Source organism: Thermobia domestica, chromosome 18, assembly GCF_964235325.1.
Source record: "Thermobia domestica chromosome 18, izTheDome1.hap1.1, whole genome shotgun sequence".
Classification (NCBI taxonomy): Eukaryota; Metazoa; Arthropoda; class Insecta; order Zygentoma; family Lepismatidae; genus Thermobia; species Thermobia domestica.
In genome coordinates, this window is record NC_137471.1 from 14,893,352 (window position 1) to 14,912,587 (window position 19,236).

General features: G+C 34.1%; 1 protein-coding gene across 1 annotated transcript in view; it reads right to left on the bottom strand.

Moving 5' to 3' along the window:
- The window catches only part of LOC145675440 (uncharacterized), a 70,831-nt gene that overhangs the window by 24,600 nt on the left and 26,995 nt on the right, over positions 1–19,236 (bottom strand). The window contains exons 7-10 of the mRNA XM_081745859.1: positions 17,758–17,931; positions 14,027–14,108; positions 11,581–11,624; positions 1,426–1,527 (exon numbers count right to left, since the gene is read on the bottom strand). Coding sequence (XP_081601985.1) covers positions 1,426–1,527; positions 11,581–11,624; positions 14,027–14,108; positions 17,758–17,931 — 402 coding nt within the window. The remainder of the gene's footprint in view (positions 1–1,425; positions 1,528–11,580; positions 11,625–14,026; positions 14,109–17,757; positions 17,932–19,236) is intronic.

The window sequence follows — 19,236 nt, forward strand, 5'->3', positions numbered from 1 at the left end:
TTATGTTGTAAATTACTAGCGTCAAATTATTGAATTTTCTTTTCGTTACAGGCTCAAAAGGACAAACGACGTTTGTTTGAGATCTTCAAATCATTTCCGTACGTTAAACTGAAAGATTTCTTTTCATAATGTATTAAAAAATGTTGAGAAAGGGAAAATTCACTCCCAAGAGTAAACTACATTTTCTGCATTTTTCTACAAATGAAATAAAATAAAATAATGTTTTGCAAGGTGTATGAGGTTAATAAAATATTGATTTATGAAGCACAATGAAAATTGTTAGGTTCGTTTCAAAGATAATCTCATTTTTTTAAAAATTTGCACCACTTCCACATTTACCACTTTCATATTTCCACATAAAATATTGCTTTTTTTTGATTAAAATGTTATAACTAGGGCAAACCAAAAGCACAAAAAGTATAACAGCAATTTACACATATGGTTGGTACCTTGAACATGGTTGTGGTTGTCAAAGGGTGCAAAAGAAACTAATTTTAAAAGCATAATAAAGCATAATTTTAGAAAATAAAGCATAATTTAAAATATATAGCATAATTCTTGGAAAATTCTGTTTAAGTGCAAGTTTAACGTACTGTATTAATATTTTTTAAAACCAATATTTGCAATGCGAAACCTTTAAGAACATAACAATACAACAATGGAAAGTTTATTTCTGTAAACTTTTCGGTGTAATCCTTTGAACTGGAGAACTCACTCCAATATGCACCTCTAAGGCGCACACAAGTGATAGAAAAAACTCTGCCCAAGTGATAGAAAAAACTCTTTATAATGCATTAAGTGGAAAGTTCATTAAAATGAAAGAAACTGGTTGCATAAAATATTAATAAATAGATCAAGATATTTAGAATAGTTAATGTAAAGTAAATATTATACATTATAAACGATTAAGGTAAAAACAATTTGCATATGTAAAGTACATATTACTTGCTGGTTGCTACATATACTTTACAAAATAAATAATAAGGATAATGACAGTAACAATGATTGAAATTAACAATACAGCATAATAAAGCATTATTTGAAAAAATAAAGCATAATTAAACAAGAAATAAAGCATAATGTGGGTTGCTCTAGTTATAACTAAAGATATACTGAAGATACATAATAATAATTAAAATCAAATCCCTTGTCATAAAGTTAAAATGGTGTAATTCTTGTAACATAAATAAATAAATAAAATAATTGCTCTATTGTTGGACCCAATATATGCTTTTTATGTTAAACTTGTATAAGACATTGCCACTCTTCTCAACATATCACGTTTTGAATTTAGTGCTACCAATGTAGATTGACTTCTCACATAATAATAATAATAATAATAATAATAATAATAATAATAATAATAATAATAATAATAATAATAATAATAATAATAATAATAATAATAATAATAAGTATAATTACCTTAGGCTTTCTAAAATACCCTGTCATTAACGACGGCCCTCGCAGAAGTAAATGTCCTTTCGAACCAATTGGTAAATTTTTATTTGTACTGATATCAATTGTCTGAAAGAAGAAAGAATACAGTATGCTATTATTATTTTTAAAATACATTTCCCTGTGGTTATCTTTATCAGTTGAACATCATCCTTCAGTAAAAACAAATGTGATATGCTTGAATACGTTTTATGAGCATTCGTATTTTTGTCAGCATTGTTCATTTCAAGATAGAATTTGAATATGTGTATATTAGTATATATCTTACTGTACATAAATAATCTAGGTAAGTGGTTCGCGAAATTCTGGAAACAATCTACCAAAGAGTAATTCTTTACATTACGGAATGAAATGTCGATGACAGGTGTTGAGTTTTTTTATTTGTGTGTATTCATTTAATTGACATATTTCTATCTTGCTAGTTGGAAACAGTGCAGTGTTAAAAATGTGCAGTGTGGAACCACGCAGCAAGCAGAATTTCCCATAATTGCAATGAAAGCAGTTCATACACATCAAAGACAATTAATTACCAGTTTAATCAGTACATTAATGCAAGTAGTTCATTGATTTCTATATGTATAAATGCAGCAGTTATTGTAAGTACCAAAAACATAATTATTTGTATCATAGCAATGTATGTTGTATAAAGACTTGTTTACAACAAGGCAATAATGCATGTAGTCATTGTAGTGTGAATCATATTTTATATCTGTAATAAATTCATAGTATAAAAATAACAAGGTCAAATCTTAGAATCAGCGTTAATAATACAGTCCACAAGGTGTTGTGGCAATACCTTAAATCACATACATAAAATTTTGGTCCTCCGGGCCGGATTTGGCATTTATATAAAAGCAACAATAAAGCATGCATTATTAAAAAAAAAAAGTGAACGAAACAGTGACAGTTACAGCTCAGATTCAGTGACAAGTGTGAATAGTGTGACAATGACAACAATAAAGTAATATAAATTTAATTTAGCATAACAAAAGAACAAGTTCCAGTGATAATAATAAAAACAAGTAGTGATTTGTGACAGTAACAAGAGGAAAGTGAGTACTTCGTCACCGTTTTACTTCTGTTACAGTGTTTCCAAACGCACATATTTTGCATAATCAATAAAATTAATTATCTTACACAATGGAAAAAAGGGAAATTCAGAAACTTATCAAACAGAAAGGTAACATCAAAGGACAGCTTACACGTATGGAAAAGTTCGTTAGTACATTTAACGAAACACAAAATATAGGTGAAATTACAACGAGGCTTGAACATTTAACAGAATTGTGGACAAGGTTTGACGACATTCAGACTACACTCGAGTTAGAAGATGAAGGTAGTATTCAAAAAACTGAACGCGAAGAAATTGAAGCTAGGTATTATAGTTTAAAGGCAAATATGCAACAATTAGTCAATGAACGATCAAATAAAGGGACATTCAAAGAAAATAGTACACACGCTGGTCAGAAGCATTCGGAGGGAAATAGCACAGACAATCTAAAACTGCCAACTATTTCATTACCTACCTTTGACGGAAAATACGAGGGTTGGTTAGCATTTTCAGAAAACTTTAAATTGTTAGTTCATAATAATTCTAAATTGCAACCTGTTCAAAAACTTCACTACTTATTATCGGCACTTAAGGCAGAAGCATTTGAATTAATAAGAAATCTTCCAGTTTCGCAAGAGTTATTACAGGAAAGATACGAAAATAAACGTATGATTGCAGGAACTCACATAAGGGAAATCTTACACATTCAGGCAATACACAAGGAAAATGCAAGGGAGTTACGTCAGTTCATAAACACATTTTCCAGCAATTTTCATGCACTGAAAGCATTTAACTTACAAGTACCACTAGAAGAGGCATTATTGAGTCAATTGCTAGTAGAAAGATTGGATTTTCAAACACGTAGAGAATGGGAATTAAAACAAAATAATCAATCTTTCCAGCCATTAGCAGAGTTACTTTCATTTCTAGAACATAAATGTCAGGCGCTAGAAAATATGAAATCCAAAGGTAATGAGTCACACCAAGATGAAATAAAATCAAAGGGTAACAGTCGACCCAAAAAGGCACAATCTTATTTATCGACAAATATCACACAATGCGTCTTCTGTAAGCAAATGCATAAAATATTTCAGTGTCCGTCATTCATAAAGGCTACGTTGACAGAAAAACAGAACTGTCTTAAGAAACATAACCTGTGTTTCAATTGTCAACATCCTTCTCACAGTTCACGTGAATGTCGGGCTAGTACGTGTAAAAGATGTGGAAAGAAACATAACACTCTCTTACATACAGACATTAAGGTCAATCAAGGTTCTCTAAGTAATACCACCAGTAATAAAGAACAAGTAGGTGACGAGACATCAAAGACCACCAATTCAAATTCAGGTGTTAATGCCATTTCGGATCAAATTGAAAGTCAAGGTTCATATCACAGTGCAAGGGTTAAATATAAAACTCAAGTGTTATTAGCTACAGCGTTAGTGAACGTTAGGGACAGTATTGGTCGAGTGCATACATGTAGAGCGTTACTAGACGGTGGGTCACAGTCGAACTTCATCTCGGAAAATATGGTACAAATGTGTAAATTACGTAAAGAGAAGGTACATATCCCACTGCAAGGAATAAATGGCACGGGGTCTGAAATAACGCATATTACCTCTTTAGACGTTGAATCCAGAGTAAGTCAATATAAGGTAAGAATGACATGTGCACTATTGCCACGCATTACAGGTGATCTACCTTCATCACAATTTTCAATTCAAGAGTGGAACATACCCAATACTATAAGACTTGCTGATCCAACATTCAACATCCCAAATAAAATAGATCTCCTAATTGGTGCAGAATTATTTTTAAATCTTCTGCGTCCAGAACGAGTTGTCCTTCATCATAGTCTCCCTACGCTGCAGAATACAGAATTAGGATGGATCTTGTCAGGACCAATACATCATTCATCATCTGAGTCATCCAGTCTTATCACATGTTTCTCACGCACCTCTGACAGTTTAGATGAGCAGTTACATCAATTTTGGAAGCTAGAAGAAGTCACATGTCCTCTCTCAAAGGAAGAAGCAGCATGTGAAGAGCATTTTGTTCAAAACACTTCGAGAGATCCAAGTGGTAAATTCATCGTTCGCCTTCCATTTCGCACAGAAGAAGTACAGCTAGGTAACTCTTTGCAAACAGCGACAACAAGACTTCAACATCTTGAAAAAAGATTCACAAAACAACCTGAATGGAGAAATGAATACATCTCTTTCATGCAAGAATATGAACAATTAGGACACATGGAGCAAGTCAATGAAAATCAAACTACACAAGGGTCATACTACATTCCACATCATGCAGTCATGAAGGAGTCAAGTACAACAACCAAACTCCGCGTAGTATTTGACTTTTCTGCAAAAACAACAAATGGAGTTTCATTAAACAATATGCTATTAGTTGGACCGACTATTCAACAGGATTTGCAATCAATCATTCTACGGTTCAGAACTCATCAAATTGCATTTTCAGCAGATATTGAAAAAATGTACAGGTGCATTGAAGTACATCCTGAAGATCAAAGGTATCAACATATTCTATGGAGAGAATCAACAGATCAGCCAGTAAAGGAATACAAATTAAAAACGGTCACCTATGGAGCAGCTTCATCTCCATTCTTGGCAACGAGAGTACTTCAAGAATTAGCAACCAGTGAACAGTTAAAATATCCCAAGGCATCAGAAATCCTACGCAGAGACTTCTACGTAGATAACTGTTTATCAGGTTGTGATAATCTTAATGAAGCAATACAATTGCAATCAGATCTTATAGCATTACTCAAAACAGGCAACTTCAATCTCAGAAAATGGTCATCAAACGGTGACATACTAATGAAGCAATTACCAACGGAGTACAGAGAACAAAACTCATCTATAAGCTTTGAAAATGGAGATAACATCAAAACATTGGGAATCGTATGGTGTTCAAGCTCAGATGTATTCTTGATATCTTACAAACCTCTAGAGGAGATGCAGCGAACAAAAAGTCAAGGTGTAACCAAACGTCAGGCTGTTTCTCACATTTCATCTATCTTTGATCCAATTGGCTTAGTCAGTCCAATAGTCATTACCTATAAAATATTTCTACAGAAACTTTGGAAGGAAGGATTAAAGTGGGACGAGCAACTACCAGCTCATTTGCACAAACAATGGATACAATTGTGTAACCAGTTAGGTAACCTAAAACATATCAACGTCAGTCGGCTAGTCGTGGCAAAGAGCAATCTAATTGACATTCAGCTACATGGATTTGCAGGTGCATCACAGAATGCTTATGGAGCCTGTTTATATATACGTTCAGTAAATGACAAAGGCGAAATATCGGTTCATCTACTATGTTCTAAATCTAAGGTAGCTCCTATAAAGCAAGTAACAATTCCAAGATTAGAATTATGTGCTGCTCTATTATTGGCTTCATTAGTACACAAAGTAATGCCAATTCTCAATCTGAACATTTCATCCATTCACCTGTGGACTGATTCAACGATAGTACTCGCATGGCTAGCATCACCGTCCACTCGCTGGAAACAATTTGTGGCTAATAGAGTAGCAAAGATCCAAGAATACACTAACATTAATAATTGGAAGCACATTGCCTCTTCAGAAAATCCAGCAGGTATGATATCTCGAGGTACAACAGTGCATCAACTGACACAAGCTCAATTGTGGTGGCATGGACCTCCATGGTTGCAAGAACCAGAAGAAGTATGGCCGTCAGAAGCTGTAGTCATGGAAGAAAATGAAATGATCGAACAAAGGAAAACTATTCTATTAGTAACGACTGATAATGGTACAACACAAGTCATCTCAAAATTTTCGAAGTTGGAGAAAGTAATCAGAGTATTCTCATATTGTCTTCGTTTCATTAACAATATTAAGATTCCACAGAAGAAAGTTATCGGCGAATTATCAGTTGAAGAAACAAGAAAGACACTTCTTACTTGCATCAAACTTGTACAGCAGCAGTGTCTTGATAGAGAAATCAAGTGCCTCAAGTCAAATCAAGAATTACCAAAACAAAGCAAAATTCGCAACTTACATCCGTTCTTAGACCACCAGGGTATACTAAGAGTTGGTGGACGTTTAGAAGAAAGCGACTTAACATATCATACAAAACATCCCATTATCTTACCGCAAGATCATCACTTGACTAAATTGATCATAATCCATGAACAAAAGAGACTGCTTCATGCAAACTTTCAATTGTTGAATGCGTCATTGAGACAACGTTATTGGATTATTAGGTCAAAGCAGATAATCAAACGAACAATACATGAATGCTTAATTTGCTTCAAGCTGAATTGCAAGGCAACATCTCAACTCATGGGTCAATTGCCTAAAAATAGACTTCAAACATCACGTCCGTTTTTAAATGTCGGTGTAGATTACTGTGGGCCTTTCCACATAAAGACTGGACTAGTTAGAAGCCGAACCACAGTTAAGGCATACGTAGCAGTATTTGTTTGCTTTAACACAAAGGCAATACATCTAGAAATAGTAAATGGGTGTACAACACAAGCATTTATAGCAGCCCTTCGACGTTTCACAGGTCGTCGAGGAAAATGTTTGACCTTCACAGTGATAATGGTACCACCTTCGTTGGAGCCAAAAACGAATTACAAGAGTTACAAGCATTGTTCCAGTCTGAAGATTTTAAGGAGAAAATTGCTACACACGCAACGACGGAAGAATTCACATAGTCTTTTATTCCTCCAATGTCTCCACATTTTGGCGGACTGTGGGAAGCTGCAGTAAAGTCCTTCAAATACCATTTTAAACGCATAGCTGGTAATGCATTACTCACATATGAAGAATTCAATACTCTAGTAATTCAAATCGAGGCATGCTTAAACTCAAGACCAATCACTACATTGTCAAATGATCCTCAAGACATCATATTTATCACCAGGACATTTCCTCATAGGAGCACCCTTGACAAGTTTTCCAGAGCCAAATTTGACAGAAGTGAAAGAAGGCAGTTTATCACGGTGGCAGAGAATTCAACAAATGCATCATCAATTATGGAAACGCTGGCAAGTAGACTATCTCACGTCATTGCAGCAAAGACAAAAGTGGTTTTCCAAACAGTGCAACATTGTTCCAGGCATGGTGATTCTACTCAAAGAAGATAATCAACCACCTCTTCATTGGAAATTGGGAATAATTGAACAAGTGTTTCCAGGACGTGACGGAATTGTACGTGTTGTAAACGTGCGCACATCATCAGGAACATATAAACGTTCCATCAGTAAAGTTATTCCTCTTCCTTGTGAAAAATTTTGATTGCACCAATCAACGGGGGGGGGGGAGTATGTTGAGTTTTTTTTTTCATTTGTGTGTATTCATTTAATTGACATATTTCTATCTTGCTAGTTGGAAACAGTGCAGTGTTAAAAATGTGCAGTGTGGAACCACGCAGCAAGCAGAATTTCCCATAATTGCAATGAAAGCAGTTCATACACATCAAAGACAATTAATTACCAGTTTAATCAGTACATTAATGCAAGTAGTTCATTGATTTCTATATGTATAAATGCAGCAGTTATTGTAAGTACCAAAAACATAATTATTTGTATCATAGCAATGTATGTTGTATAAAGACTTGTTTACAACAAGGCAATAATGCATGTAGTCATTGTAGTGTGAATCATATTTTATATCTGTAATAAATTCATAGTATAAAAATAACAAGGTCAAATCTTAGAATCAGCGTTAATAATACAGTCCACAAGGTGTTGTAGCAATACCTTAAATCACAACAGGGAAAGTCAATAGATCTTGATAAGCAGGGGTAAAAGTGGGTCTGGAAAGGTAAGGGGATGCATGACGTCACGCCTTCCCCCTTGCCTATCTTTGCCCATTGTAATTTTGTTAGGAAGTTGGGAGGGACGCCACAAATATTTTATGGAAGTGGGGACGACGTCCCTCCCACATTCCCCCACACTTTTACCCCTGTTGATAAGAGGATCATGATTTCAGATGTGGAGAAAGCAGAAATGGACAATGCGGACATTTCAGTATGAAAAGTGTACTATGTCTTGTACAGTAAGGGACACTTCTGAATGGTACACTTTTGCCGTAAATTTCCATATGGATGTCGGTGTACCATCTAGAAGTGTCCCTTACTGTACAAAACAAAAGGATGTTTCAAAATGAACATCAGGGCTTTAAAGCTTTGTAGTATTTATTACAATTAACTTACAATTATAAATAATACATCAGATGAAAGAGCAACTCAAACAGTTTTGTACGCACGCATGCGCATGCACTGATTCTTCTGTCTGCCGTTAGAATGCGCTAGTAGCAAAGATGGCGACTAGCGAGCAGAAAGCTTTTCTCGTTTTACATTTTGCAAAGACTGAATCTGTAGTTACAGTGCAACCGTCTGTGTGGAGAATTTTAAGGAGACTCTTACAACTACAACCTTATCGTTTGCAGTTGCTACAAGCTCTAAAGCCTACAAACTACAGTTTACGTGCCAACTTCACAAATGAAATGTTGTTGCATGACAATGAAGATTTTCTGGATCATGTCGTCTTCAGTGATGAACCGACATGTGGTGATATAAACACTCATAATGTTCGTATGTGGGAGTAAGCAAATCCCTACGAGATAGTACATTTGATACGAAACTCTCCTAAATTGAATGTGTTCAGTGCCATATTCTGGCGGATAGTTTATGAGCCTTTCTCTTCTATCGACTTGATGGTGTCCTGTGACGAATGGTGCTCATATTGAACATTTGTAGCAAAAACTGTTTGAGTTGCTCTTTCATTTGATATTATTCAGAATTGTACGTTAAATGTAATAAATATTACAAAGCTTAAAAACCTCGATATTCATTTTGAAACACCCTGTATTGTGTACGATTTGTATATTAGACAATGAAAGGAACATGGTAAATGTTTCTATTGCTCGTAAAAATCACTCCTATTGATTTTTAAACCAAATCTCTACAAAACTGTATTTACAACGTAGATACTCAACCTAATCAGTATTTACCTCCTTGTACTTCGCATAATTTTTTTTATCATGCTTACTATATCTAATTTTGTTCCTAAAAGCAATTAGAAATTTATTTTGAGAATTAAGTTCAAACTTACACTTTGATGGTCTATAACTCGGGAACAAAAAACCTGCACACCGTAGTATTTCATAAGCGTACTGAATTTGTCAAGGTCTCTTAGTACCAAGTTTGATACAGATCGGATGAGTTCGGTTAAACTCGTGCGAGTACGTAGTGTCCTTCTGATTAATTTTAAAGAAAAGAAGAACGAAAATAAAAGAGAATATATGAAAGTTTCCAATATGGATTCAGAATAGGAACAGCGATACTAAACAAGACTAGTGAGTGTGATATGTCTGACAGCCCACATACATTTTAACAATTGTGAAACATTGTAAAAGATTAAATTACTAAAATATAGCATTTGTAATATAGGTTAGAACAGATATAAACGGAGAAAGTTGAATGCTGATATATTTTTTTTTCGAGATTTATAGGTTCTAACATTGGTCTATCTGACATTTATAACTTTTACCATGTTATGTTGCTAGTCAAATACAATATTTACCTTCAAAAATAAACTTTTTAAACACATTCACCTTTTACCTTCCCTCAATTTATTTTGCTATTGTACATAGAATTATTGTTAATCAAGTAGATGTAGTACCATAAAGATATATTACCTAGGTACATTCATGTAGTATGCGTACCTTACAAGTAAGGGACCATATGGTTGTCGCGCAAATCAGATCCAGACATACGCCATCTGATTGAGCATGAAAAGATATGGAGAACACAGAAATTTAAGGTGCTAAGGGCCATAGGGAGCGGAGCGAGGAAAGAGGAAACATTGAATGTCGGCAAAATTGAAGAAAGTCAGGAATGACGGGAAAAGGTAATTTCTTGCAAACAGGGAAAGAAAGTCAACCAAAAGAACGAAACTAAACATAACAAGGGCATCAAGGACGAAGAAAGATCATAATCAGGGTTGCCATCCGGACCGCAGTGTTGCCAGCGCTGCATAACATTGATATGGAAGGTATAGCACAGTATAGAAATTCATGCACAAGGAAAAATATTAGTAACACAAAAGACAATTGAAAAGACTCTGTACACGAGCGTAAAAAGGTTTAAGCATAGTCGTGAGTGAATAATGTACATGAGGGAGGACAAATATAGACATGAAAGTGAAGGGGGTACACATGATAACACAGAAACGAAAGTGTTTGGGAGCATCGTTCTATGATGATGATGATGATCGGTGTTCTGCCCGAAGGCAGGTTTTGACCTGAAGGTCCCTGGGCTGAATGAACCCATGGTGGTTTGCTATTGCCTTCCATGGGATGATAATATATGTTTATGTGTTGACCACGAATTCATTCGTGATCTTCACGTAAACTGCAATTAAACTACAAATGGTGCGTACTCTTCTCTATTTTCCTCCATTTGTATTCACGCGGGTGTAGTATTCACTTACGACTACGTTAAACCTTTTTACGCACGTGTACAGAGTCGTTTCAATTGTCTTTTATGCTACTAATATTTTCCTTGTGCATGAATTGCTATAGTGTGCTATATCTTCCATATCAATGTTATGCAGCGCTGGCAACACTGCGGTCGGGACGGCAACCCTGATTATGATCTTTCTTCGTCCTTGATGCCCTTGTTATGTTTAGTTTCGTTCTTTTGGTTGACTTTCTTTCCCTGTTTGCAAGAAATTACCTTTTCCCGTCATTCCTGACTGTCTTCAATTTTGTCGACATTCAATGTTTCCTCTTTCCTCGCTCCGCTCCCTATGGCCCTTAGCACCTTAAATTTCTGTGTTCTCCATATCTTTTCATGCTCAATCAGATGGCGTATGTCTGGATCTAATTTGCGCGACAACCATATGGTCCCTTACTTGTTAGATATTCAAATTATGCATTGTTAAACCGACAAAATTATTTTTTAATACAAGATTAATTCAGAAAGTTTTACAAGCCTTTAACAAGCTATTCGGCCGTTAGTTAATCTATAAAAAATCATAACTTGGAATATTATATACGTAGATATAGCCTTACCTTGCCTTCAAGGCCTGGCAAGAGAAGTCCCGCACTTGTCGAATCTGAAATTAAACATTTTTATCCATTGAAATTAATGAATTATTGTCATGTTGCAACATTCAAGTCATATATATGTATTTTGTCTTGAAACTTGGTAGCAATACAGCGATTTCCTCTCTAAATAAACTACGTACCTTTTTGTTTTCTTAACCCTCATCCGGGCAAGTGGGGCCTCCCAGGCCCAGTAGCTTCATATTTTTTTCGAATTTCTGAATAACGTCAAATATTTCGATGACGGCTAATAGAGTTGATAAGGCCCCAGTTGCCGTCTACATTAGAAAACTAGTTTGTCCGGACAAGGGTTAAGACAAAAATCGACCACACCAGTTATAACCAGCTGTATTCTTACGGTGATCATACAATTTCATAGTACGTGTACTCAAGCGTATTGTAATTTTCTACTTATTTGGTTAGCAACATTACAAACAAAAGCTCAATTACATGTTGGTACGATACAATAAATCTCGATAGTAGTTTTCTTTCGCTCACGTACGTGTGTAAAGTTGGGTAAGGCACTATGTGAGAAAGTTGAATGATTTGAAATTTTGAAGAAAAAAAAATCACTGTAAATCCCTAAATGAGATCGTAGTAATTTTATTCTATTTTTATTGTCATTTTGATACAAGAATAACAAATTTACGTCTACATTAAAGTTAATTCTGCATTTAGATGTTGATTTAAAAATCCAATTCAACTTAAACTTTGAGTTATCAGACGTTACTCTTACAATAATATGACTTGTCTTGCTTCACTTAAAGACACTTCACTTGTGATCTAACAACATTTTCTTGTCCTTTCTCATAAAGTACATCTTTCAAAATTTAGCAAATGGCAGTAGCATAAAGCAAATCTGTTGTATTCAACGCTCCCGGTATGGTCTGAGATACTGTAAAGTTATGGTATAGACAACACTGTAACCCAGGGCGCAAAAATTCCGGTCGCCAGATCGCCATTGGCGACTAGAAATTTAGACCTGGCGACCAGTGTTCAGTAGGAATGGTTTCTACCTAAACACACAGGGCTGTGCAGTTTCTGTTTCGCACGAAAATAATTGTCACTGAGTGAGAGAAAACAGGAATGCAAGAGACCATCATTTTTAAATTGGCGAGTACGTCTGACTTTGAAATTTTGCGCCCTGCTGTTACCTTAGATTATCTTAAAATATTTTGTTTCTTAACATTTTCATTTTTACACTTTCTTTAATTATAGAATCGTAATTCACTTGTAAAACATGTTAGACTGGGCGTAAACATTTTTGAAAGTTAAATATTCTATTAAACTATATTTTTGACAATGCTATGGTTCAAGCAAACTGTGTATTACTGTATATTATTAGTAATTAATTTTGTCAGTAATATAATATTATATACTGTAACACTTAGTTTAGTCTGAAAATTAACTATTGTAACATACAGTAAGTTTAGTTTTTCAATGTGCCTACAAAAACTTTGTTTCATATCTTAGAAGTAAATTATGGAATTAACACAGATGATGGTATAAATTATGCCATTTAGTAGTGATATTCGACATAAACTATAGCATTTAGCACACATGTAAGTACCTACTATAGATATTTGGGTTTATAGGACTGGACACATGTATTTGGTAAATTATAGGTTTTAACACAGATACGAATTATGGTATTTAGCATAGATGTTTGCTGTTGTAGAACTAAGAATGCTAAAAATGGATACCGTATAAAAAACATTGGATTTCCTCGTCTGTCCGATTTGGGTGAGTTTTGGATATGTTGTAGCTGAGGACTCCCCGGTCAATTGTTTATATGGGGCCAACCCCCTATGACCAACCCTGTGACCTCCAGAGGTCACCAAAAGTCACATCCTTACGCGGACTATCCTCATTTGCCATAGTCCAGTATAACACACAACTATTTTTTGTATGCTAAGTTTGCATCAGTGTGACCTTTGGTGACCTCTGCAGAGCACAGGGTTGGTCATAGGGAATTGACCCCATGTAAACAATATGCCTGGAGGTCCTCAGATACAACATATCCAAAAATCTCCCAAATCGGACAGACGAGGAAATGGAATGGTGTTCGGACGGTGTGACCTTTGGCGACCTCTGAAGGTTACAAGGTTGGTCATAGAGAGTTGGTCCTATATAAACAATTGACCGGAAGATCCTCAGCTACAACATATTTAAAAATCACCCAAATCGGACAGACGGGGAAATGCAATGCTTTTGTAAGTTGTCCTTTAGTACGAGTGTATGTGTAAACTATGGTTATTAGCATAGACATGTGGCATTGTAGGACTTATCATTTATAACACATGTAAATTATAGTAAATTTATGAACAGATATTTTAAAAACTAAAAATTTTTACACTGATATATCACAAACAATAATATAGTGTGCAAAAGTGAAAGGAAATAATTATATTACTTTCATCAAACACTTTGTCTCCATAGAAAATATCTTCTGCATATTGATTGCTGATATAGTTAATCTCCGTCATCCCATAGCACTGAAAAATAATAAGAAAAATCAGGTAAGAAAAATGTCTTCGTGACTATTGCCCGTCGTGGCAAAAATTTCGTGGCTTTCCCCTAAGAACAATGTGTTCGTGGTCTTTACCCTAAAACTGGTCTTGCTCAATTTAACCACAGATATATACATACACTTTCTAGTACAAAATATTAATCATCAGGTCTAGTGTATTTAATTTTTTACTATTAATAGACACTCAGAATTATAGTTTGAAGATAAACTACTCTAAGTAAATTGTGAAAGTACCCTATGTTCCATTGTATTCTAACGCTGGAGAAGATAACTATAACCTTCCAGAGGTAGAATTAGCCATCGTATCCTCTTTTACATCAACAACATCATACTGAACAGTTACTAGGATACATGGAAGAAAATAAGAGATGAAATATGTCAAGAAATGTATGTTCTCAATTGGTCAAAAGTGGAAAATGCCAACAAATGCCTATCTTTCATTGGTCGAACGCCTAGAAAATTAAAAGGGTATTTAAAAGGTACATTGACGAACAACTTTTTGTTTGGTTTTCTCAATAGGCTTCCAAATAACTGATTTCCAGTGGTTATTTCAAAGTTGATTACACAAAATTCTGCATTCCTTGCTAGAAACGTATGAACTGGAATTAGCCGGATTTGAGCAATTTTCCAATGTGACCGATTTCACACAAAATCACTCACTTCGGTCATAATTGTGAATGCTATAATCAAATCTGGAGTAATTTTGTGTTACATATAGCTCGGAATGTAGTTACACAAATTTTACGTGAATTAATATTATGCAGAATACAAATAGAAAAATTATTATGCATAAAACAGTACAAAAGATCATTGAAATTGAAATACTGAAAGATTAGTAAAAAAACCCACCATAAAAGAACTTGTGCAACCATAGAATAAACATGAGCAGAAAGGGAAAAAGAAGTGACACATTTTCATCCATACACCCTACACACTGTGTATGTTTCTTTCCAGATACCAACCAGCAATAATATTTGAAAATATGCAGACATATGACTAAAAATTATAAATTATGCATATCTTCAAAGTTACGTAACATAACAAAGCGGGTAAGGTTTTACTGTTATTTCGATTTAGATAGATCCAAAGATTTCTTCACCTTTAGACTCTGATTCATGACTTTGGAGGAATAGCCACGAGTAGAAAAATCATTAAGTGCGAAAGCCACGACGGGCAAAAGCCATGCAATGAAAGAAATAAACTCATTTTTTTCTTTTTAAATAACTACTTCCCAAACCCTTGTTAAAAAAAAAAAAAACTAAAACTAAAATGCTATATCAGATCAATAATATATAATGCTATATTATTTGGTCGTGAAATGTATGCAAGCATTACTGTAAATAAGCAAAAGATTGCAAAAAAGCAATCTTTTATTACAAAAAGAAAATGAACGAAATATTGTCATTGATACTCAAAGCAGTATCTAAAAATAGAAGGAATCAGTACAGCGTATAACCAGTCGACATTAACCCTTTAATTGGCAAACATTGATAGCAGTACCATTAAACTATTTAGTTTACTTTTATGATTGAATCATCTCTTACTGATCATAGTTACGTAACTTTTAAAGTATTCTTGTATTTCGTTTACAAAATACAGGATGTTTATTTCAAAGCAACATTGCCATAAAATAAGTCTTATGTGTTGCTACTGAACAGCATTGCCCTATTATGCTGAAATATCATAAGAATATTTTCAGTAATTAGCAGCAGTTTTGTTGAAATATGTTTTTACAGAGAGAGAAACTACAAATAAAAAAAAATTAAAAATAACTTTCTCGGAACGTAGGAGATAAAGCTTCTAGAATACTAAATTTGACTGTCCCCTGTTGACGAAGATTAGAAGTATCTAAACAAGTGACCCTCAAATCATGTATATGAAAATTGTATGAAAGCAATAATGCCAATTAAATGATCACTGAAGTTATAATTCGTGCGTATGATGCAATAGAATGCGATGTTGCTTGAGAGCAACAGTGACAAATATAGGATTAAAATGAGTGATTTTTTCTTGAAATAAGAATTAGAAACGTTTTGATATGTTTTTATTGGAAATTATTAGTACGTCTTAAAAAGGCATTATTAATATATTGACAAACTCTAGTCCGGTGATCTCCGAACTTATGAAGCTTTTGAGATACCGTGCCCTTTTTGAATCCTACTGTGAGTTACCGTACCATTTCTAAATCCTACTATGAGCTACCGTACCATTTCTAAATCCTACTGTGAGCTACCGTACCATTTGCAAATCCTACTGTGAACTACCGTACCACTTCTAAATCTTACTGTGAGCTACCGTACCATTTCTAAATCCTACTGTGAGCTACCGTACCATTTCTAAATCCTACTGTGAGCTACCGTACCATTTGCAAATCCTACTGTGAGCTACCGTACGATGTCTAAATCCTACTGTGAGCTACCGTACCATTTGTAAATCCTACTGTGCGCTACCGTACCATTTGTAAATCCTACTGTGAGCTACCGTACCATTTCTAAATCCTAGTGTAAGCTACCGTACCATTTCTAAATCCTAGTGTGAGCTACCTACCATTCGTAAATCCTACTGTGAGCTACCATACTATTTCTAAATCCTACTGTGAGCTACCGTACCATTTCTAAATCCTACTGTGAGCTACCGTACCATTTCTAAATCCTACTGTGAGCTACCGTACCATTTGCAAATCCTACTGTGAGCTACCGTACGATGTCTAAATCCTACTGTGAGCTACCGTACCATTTGTAAATCCTACTGTGCGCTACCGTACCATTTGTAAATCCTACTGTGAGCTACCGTACCATTTCTAAATCCTAGTGTAAGCTACCGTACCATTTCTAAATCCTAGTGTGAGCTACCTACCATTCGTAAATCCTACTGTGAGCTACCATACTATTTCTAAATCCTACTGTGAGCTACCAACCAAAAGAACTACCTACATTTAAAAAAATCTTATTTCCTATAAACTTACATATCTAGTAAATATAAAATCGAACTATCCAAGTGAGCAAATGTCTAATATACACACGAAAAACATAATGTTTAGCAAATGTCTAATATACACACGAAAAACATAACGTTTAGCAAATGTCTAATATAAACACGATAAACATAACGTTTAGCAAATGTCTAATATACACACGAAAAACATAACGTTTAGCAAATGTCTAATATACACACGAAAAACAACTTTTAGCAAATGTCTAATATACACACGAAAAACATAACGTTTAGCAAATGTCTAATATACACACGAAAAACCTCACATGCACAACCCCACGCGTATACAATCAATTGTGAGATGAGGCTGACAATGGCAGTTGCGCGAGAGAAACAATCAGTTGTTGTCGTCAGAGCCCTCTGTCGTTAGTGTCAGCTCAGTGGAGGAATTAAGGTTAGCCAACCGGAGTGTTTAACACGATCTACAAAAAATGTCTCCGCGAGCTATTAACGCGATCAACGGTTTGGCGATTACTGCTCTAGTCAGATCAGGTACAATAACATGGGTATGTATACAAATAAATATCTATACTAAAGTAATATACACCTACAATACGTAGATAGAAAGATGTATTATAAACATTTTTTTTTAAAAAAGAAATGACAGGTTGTGTACTTACATTATATATTCTTTTAAGATTTGGAAATCGTTTTCTTAAAGCATCTTTGACGTCGTTTCCGAAAAAGGATCCACCAGCCATCACAACCTCGACGCTCGTTAGCTGATATTTATCTGCAAGTGGGGACTTACAGGCTAAGTTCATCACGAACGGAAATCCAGCAACGATACTTGGCTAAGAAAAAAAGAAAAAAAAAACAGACATTATAACAAATAAAAGAAACAATATATCAACTAGAAGGAGAGCAAATGAAGGAAAAACAATAAATGAATCAACAAGCAAATTAACAATGAATCAAGCATAACAAGTAATGAATCAAGTAAAACTAGAAATAAATCAAGTAAAAGTGAGTCAAAACAAGTATTGGATTAATTAACACAAAATATATCAAGCAAAATGAGAATGAATCAAGTAAAATAAAAATGAATTGAAACAAGTAACGAATCAAATAAAACAAAAATGAATCCAGTAAAACAAAAAAAAAATGCAAACCAAGAAATGAATCAAGTAACACAAAAATGAATCAAAACAAATAATGAATTAAGTATCACAAAATGAATCAAGTAAAACAAGAAATGAATGAAATAAAACAAAAATGAGTAAAAACAAGCAAAACAAAATGAATCAAAACAAGTAAAGAATCAAGTAAAACAAAAATTAACCCAGTAAAATAAAAAATGAGTCAAAACAACTAATCAAACAAGTAAAACAAGAAATGAATCAAGTGAAACAAAAAATGAGTGAAAACAAGTAATGAATTAAGTAACACAAAAATGAATCAAAACAAGTAAAACAAAAATAAGTCAAAAGTAATGGAACAAATAAAAGAAAAATGAGTCAAAATAAATAATCAAACAAGTAAATGAATAAGAACAAATAATGAATCAAGCAAACCAAAATAGGATAAAATAAGTAATGGATCAAGTAATAATAAATATCAAAATTTAAAGAATAATTAAATTTTAGTTGATTTATCATAGTTTAAATATTAAACAGATAACTTTAATTCTCTATACTATAGGAATTTTTTCAAATTGATAATGCTATCTAGATATTGTACGAGATTTTGTATCGATTCTTTTAATTATTTTTACATTTACTCTATATTTTATTAGGTCTTTTTTTATTCTATTAATTTATCGAGCTTATACTTTGTTTTAGAAACCTTACTTTTATATTTATTTTTATGAAGAGCATCTATCGGTCGTTGACCTTTCCTTGACGGGGCAAATAGTCTCGCCGCTAACATCTTCATTAAATACTTTAACCAATTAATGAATCAACCTAGAATTAACTTTGGCATCCGATCCCTTAAAATTAAGGTCTTTGTCTACAGAAAGTTAAATTACAACATTCAAAGCTAGCCCTTGTCTTTAGTATTCGAATTCAGTTATTAGTTTTACTTCAAATTTGGTTTAAATTGATCAACCAGTTCTACAAATGGATAACTTACTATGATTATTTACCGCATCAGTAAAA